The 6000-nt window shown below is 54.8% G+C and overlaps 1 protein-coding gene across 1 annotated transcript; it reads right to left on the bottom strand.

Annotated features, from left to right (window-relative positions):
- Window positions 1–2104: 2104 nt before the first annotated feature.
- Window positions 2105–3042, bottom strand: LOC119847036 (olfactory receptor 1E5-like). The gene is given in 2 exon segments (XM_038381398.1): window positions 2105–2280; window positions 2283–3042. Coding segments are annotated over 2 exon segments (936 nt in total).
- Window positions 3043–6000: the final 2958 nt, after the last annotated feature.

Here is a 6000-nt window from a genome sequence, read left to right as displayed (position 1 = left end):
CGGTTGGGGTCTGGGCAGCACCTGGCATGACGGGGCCCTGATCTCAGTGGGGATCTGGTAGATAGACAGACAGGCCAGTGTACAAGGACATCGGAGGGTGAAGAGTCACTGCATGGACACGTAGTGAGAGGCAGCGAAGAGGATCTAGGTGGGAGGGGAAACTGAGGCAAGGGATTGGGCAAGGACTTGGCCAAGGCCAGCCAGCGGGTTGTACGTCATGGCTAGGAATGGCTCGGGGTCCTTTGGCTGGGTTTTTTCACCACAGCTCAATAGTTCAAACCTGAGACCCATTGGCAAGTCGGGATTGGAAGGAGTGCGGGGGTCGTCACACGGTTTTGCTCGAGATCCCTGATGGGAGAGGCTTAGATGGGATTGCGAGGACAGAGGAGGAGCATGGGGGAGACTGGAAAGATCTGGGGCTGTCTGAGACACCAGCCAGCATGTACAGAAGGGAGGGAGATAAAAGCCCCCCCCCATCGTCCAGTGCTCCTCTGGACCCAGATCTGCACAGGGGAGACCCCCTCCCCTCTCTGGGAAAAACAGGATCAAGGTGACGCCGTCCACTCTGCCCTTCCACGTCCCTTCCTTTCAATTTCCATTTAGCTCATCCCCTCCCTCGGGCTGTCTCCTCCCTTCGTGGGCTATAGGAGACCAGCCCTTGGCATATGAATGACCCTGGCAGCTTGGCAGTGCGCCCATGACCGGGATCCACTCTCATGCTTCAGGGCAGTGCAGCGGTCAGGAAGGATTCATTTTCCCCTGGGGCATGTGACCCAGGGACTTCTAGGATCCTAGCTGAATCCAGAGGTTAAATCACCTTTCTGCTCCTGCTCATGATTCCCTTATTTATACATCCCCAAGTCCCCCACCTGCCCATAGCTAGCTCCTCTCTGCCCTTTCCCAGTCCCCTCCCCCAGCTGCTGAACAGCTGGGGCTGGTGGGTGCTGAGTACTACTTGCTTTCCATGGGTGCTCCAGCCCCAGAGCACCCACAGAGTTGGCACCTGTGATACATCCCAGCATTGTGCTGGGAGCTCACGGTCAGCGGATCATGCCCCACGACTTAATCCCCTCCCCCAGTTTTTATTGATGTAAATTTCCACCGTTGTGTGAAATTTACTGGGGGGGGACAATGCGGGGGGGGGGGTCAGACAATAATTAGTTAACGACATTTAGCAATTAAAAAAGTGAATCCTTCCTAGCCCGGCTGTACCATTAATAATAATATTTTAATCAAGTCCGCACAATGGAAAATGAATGGACTTTATTGAAACCGCAGCTATTTACCTTACAGAAATAAAAGTAGATGGCTGCAGAAATGGAACATTTCCATGGGTCACCCGTCAACATTATTCAGGATTTTCGTCTCAAGGGCAACTCTGTCTTTTTGGCTGCATTCGAAATATAAAAGCGAGTTTCAGAAAGTCAGAGTTTCCCACAGACTGGGATGTCTGGTTTTATCTGCCCCATCCGGACAAGGAAAAGCCACAGATTTGAAGGAGGAACAAAGGAAATTCAGTTTATTGTCACTGGCTGCCTGCGGAACTCTCTGCCGCAAGACTGAAAACAGGAGCAGGTGCCCAGGACAGGCAGAGTCAGATGAGACCAGGTTGAGCCCTGCCTCCTGAAAGGGAAATTAGCCTGCTGACTTTGTGGGAAAGCTACCCCAGTGGGCCAGGGAAACTCATAATCCCCACCAGGGGATGCTTGCCGCATTCCTCTGCCAGCAGCCACGTGAAGATGGGATACCGGGTTAAATGGGCCCGTTGCCCTGGTCCATGGCAGCAGGGAGTGTGGGAGATAATACTTTGGATGGGCCTCTGGTTCTCATCGACACCAGCAATTCGGCTGCTTCCATTTTCGGGGCCAGGAGTTGTGACTCCCAGCCCCGCTGCTCTGACTCTCTAAGACCCTGCTCCAGGCCCAGAGCCAGGGAGAGAACCCAGGAGTCCTGACTCCCAGCACCCCTCCGCTGTAACCCCTAGACCCCACTCCCCTCCCAGGAAGAAGGAACTGGACCAGTCCTCCCCCATCCCTGCCGGCACCTTAGCCCCAAGCCCTCGCTGTCCCCCTGTCCTTGGCCACTGGCTCTCCTCCCGCCTGGGCTAGGCTCCCAGGGGTGCCGGCCCCCTCCCCAGTGCCCGCCAGAGAGCCCCCCTCATCTCCTGGTTGCGGAGGCTGTAGATGAAGGGGTTGAGGAGGGGCGTGACGGTGGAGTAGAGCAGGGTGGCCGCCATGTCCCGCCAGGGGGCGTAGCGGCTGGCTGGCCGGAGGAAAAGGTGCCGTAGAACAGGGCCACCGTGGCCAGGTGGGCCCCGCAGGTGGAGAGGGCCCGGCGCCAGCCCCGGGCGGCGGGCAGCCGGGCCAGGGTGGCCACGACGCGCCCGTAGGAGCCGGCCACCAGGAGCAGCGGCCCCAGCACGGCCAGGCTGCCCTCGGCCAGGACAGCGGCGTGGTTGGGCCAGGTGTCCCCGCCGGCCAGGGCCAGGAGCTGGCGCAGGTCGCAGAAGAAGTGGCGGAGGCGGGGGCGGGCGGCGAAGGGCAGGCGGGCGAGGAGCAGAGTGTGGAGCAGGGCGTGGAGCTGGGCCAGCCCCCAGGAGGCGCCCACCAGCCCCCAGCGGCGCCCGGGGCTCATCACGGCGGTGTAGTGCAGCGGGCGGCAGATGGCCAGGTAGCGGTCGTAGGCCATGACGGCCAGTAGGAAGTTCTCCAGCACTCCGAAGGCGATGAAGGTGTAGTTCTGGGCCAGGCAGGCGGCGTAAGGCACTGCCCGGCTCCCGGACGCCAGGGTCCCCAGCGCCGTGGGGGCCGTGGCCGAGGTGAAGCCCACGTCGGCCAGCGAGAGGTGGGCCAGGAAGAAGTACATGGGGGCCCGGTGCAGGCGGGGGTCCCGGCGGATCAGCAGGGCCACCAGCAGGTTGCCGAGGAGGGTGGCCAGGTAGGTGCCCAGGAAGAGGGGGAAGAGCAGACGACGCGTGGCCAGGTGGGAGGTGAGGCCCAGCAGGACGAACTCGGAGACGCTGGTCCCATTCCTCGGTCCCATGGCCCTGCGGGGGGAAGAGCGGGGGACAGAGTTATGGGTCTGGGCCCGCTGCCCCCATCTGGCCCCTAATGCCCTGCCCATGGAGCTCTCCAGCCTAGACTACCTGCCGGACCCCACGCACCCCTTCTGGCTACTGATTCTCCCCCATCCATCAATCCCCACATACCCCTTCCAGCTATCAGTCTATCCCTCAATCTATCCATCCTCATTCCCCCCATGTATCTATTCCCACACCTCCCTGCTGTCTGTCCATCCATCCCCAGTCTGTTCATCCATCCCCATCCACCCCCTCTGTCTATCCATCCATCCATCCACCCACATCCACCCCCCTATCTGTCCATCCATCCCCCCACACCCCTTCTGTCTACCCATCCACCACCTCTGTCCATCCATCCCCCACACCCCCTCTCTGTCTGTCCATCCCTCCTCATCCATCCATCCCTCCTCATCCATCCATCCATCCATCCATCCATCCATCCATCCATCCCCTCTACCTATCCACCCCTCCCCACCCACCCCATCTCTCTGTCCATCCATCACCACCCACCCCCTCTGTCTGTCCATCCATCCCCAAACACCCATCTATCTATCTATCTATCTATCTATCTATCTATCTATCTATCTATCTATCTATCTATCTACACTCTGTCCCCCTCCCCCCATACACCGTGTCTATTTATAAAATGGATTCAAGGGCTCTGCGTTGGTGCAGTGGAGTCAATTGTTTTGAACGGTGAAAGGGTGGGGCAAAGGGGGGCAAGAAGAGCAGCATCCCTCAAAATGTGGGGCACGGGAGCAATATGGCTTGGCCTGTGGAACTCACCGGTACAAGATATTCCATTTCACAAGGTACTTGGGTGCTGCAGTGTCAAGTCCCTCACAGTCATTTGGATTTTATCTACCCAAAACCCGGGAAGAATTATTAGTCCTGACGGAGAGCTGGGGGCGGCTTTGTGCAGTTCAGCTCCCATCAAACTAATCGGCCTTTCTCTGTATGAGTGTAACCCACTTTAGAACTGGATTAAACTAATCCAGAAAAAGGGGACGTGTTATTCCAGAATAAGAGAGTCCACACATGGAGGCATCAGGGGTAGCTAACCCGCTTTCTATTCACACCCTTCCTTAACTTCCCACAGCTGGCTCCCATTTCCTTGGCTTCCTCCGGTGCCTGAGACAGTGTGAACAGAATCGGTTTGGCTCCACTTCTCCTCTCTTGGCCTCCAGAGGGCTCCGTAGCATTTTAAACATGCCTGAAGTGAGACAGGAACCACTTTACTGGCCTTCTCTTATTCCAGTTGTGATGTCTACTGATTTTCCTGATTTCCGTTCCCCTCGTCTGGGTGTGTTTCTGGGTGTGTTTCCCCCCGATTCCACCCTCTCAATTAATGCTACTGAGCCACCACAGAAAAGAACTGGGGATCTGTGACCCCAATAAATAGGTGTCATCAGTGTTCAGGTTTCAGAGTAGCAGCCGTGTCAGTCTGTATTCGCAAAAAGAAAAGGAGGACTTGTGGCACCTTAGAGACTAACAAATTTATTTGAGCATAAGCTTTCGTGAGCTACAGCTCACTTCATCAGAAGTCCAGTCTGTTATTTCGACCTTCAGGAGGAGTCCACCCAGAATCCTTCTTTTTGTAGTGTTGGTAGGAAGGTCCCTGTGGGTTAATACGTTGGTTAGAGGCGTGTTGGAAATATTCCTTGAGTCGGAGACGTAGAAAATAGGATTCTAGGTCACCACAGAACTGAATCATGTTCGTGGAGGTGGAGGGGCAAAAGGAGAGGCCTCGAGATAGGACAGATTCTTCTGCTGGGCTAAGAGTATAGTTGGACAGATTAACAATATTGCTGGGTGGGTTAAGGGAACCACTGTTGTGGCCCCTTGTGGCATGTAGTAGTTTCGAGAGTTTAGTGTCCTTTTTCTTTTGTAGAGAAGCAAAGTGTGTGTTGTAGATGGCTTGTCTAGTTTTTGTAAAGTCCAGGAAGTTTGTGTGGAAGGTTGGTTCTTTATGAGAGTATCCAGTTTTGAGAGCTCATTCTTAATCTTTCCCTGTTTGCTGTAGAGGATGTTGATCAGGTGGTTCTGCAGTTTCTTTGAGAGTGTGTGGCACAAGCTGTCAGCATAGTCTGTGTGGTATGTAGATTGTAATGGATTTTTTACCTTCACAGTCCTTTTGCTATGATGTCCATCTGTTTGCATTTGGAGAGGAAGATGATGTCTGTCTGTATCTGTACGGGTTTTTTCATGAAGTTGATAGATTTCCACTCCATACGGCTAAATTCAGTGCCTTGCATAATAACAGGTTTCAGAGTAGCAGCCATGTTAGTCTGTATTCGCAAAAAAGAAGAGGAGGACTTGTGGCACCTTAGAGACTAACAAATTTATTTGAGCATAAGCTTTCGTGAGCTACAGCTCACTTCATCAGAAGTCCAGTCTGTTATTTCGACCTTCAGGAGGAGTCCACCCAGAATCCTTCTTTTTGTAGTATTGGTAGGAAGATACAGATATAGACAGACATCATTTGGGCAATTGGGGAAACTGAGGCAGGGAGCAGTGCAGCATCTTGCCCAAGGCTAACGGGCAGACATGGGGGTTTGAGCCCAGATTTTCTCAGCCAGTGCTCACTGGTTTCTCTCCAAGAGTGATATTTTTCACCCGCAGTTTCGGGACGCCCGGAGTGGCCGATCCAGGTAATGATCAATAACGAATGGGGTGTGGGGGGGTATAATTAGTGCCCACCAGCGTGGCTATGTGGCCGATCTGTCCTGTCGCACCAATCGGCCTTTCTCCGTATGATCTCAACCCGCTTTGGACCGGCATTGAACTCAGCTGGGAAAAGGAGACGTGTGATTCCTGACCAAGAGAGTCCACCCATCACGTGGATTTGCGTCCTGGTCGCTGAATTAGTTCAGCTCCCCGGCCCCAAATTTCCAAGCGATTAAAATGGTCGGATGGTTCGG

Source organism: Dermochelys coriacea, chromosome 23 (assembly GCF_009764565.3).
Source record: "Dermochelys coriacea isolate rDerCor1 chromosome 23, rDerCor1.pri.v4, whole genome shotgun sequence".
In the NCBI taxonomy this organism is placed as follows: Eukaryota; Metazoa; Chordata; order Testudines; family Dermochelyidae; genus Dermochelys; species Dermochelys coriacea.
This window is presented reverse-complemented; position numbering and strand designations above follow the sequence as displayed.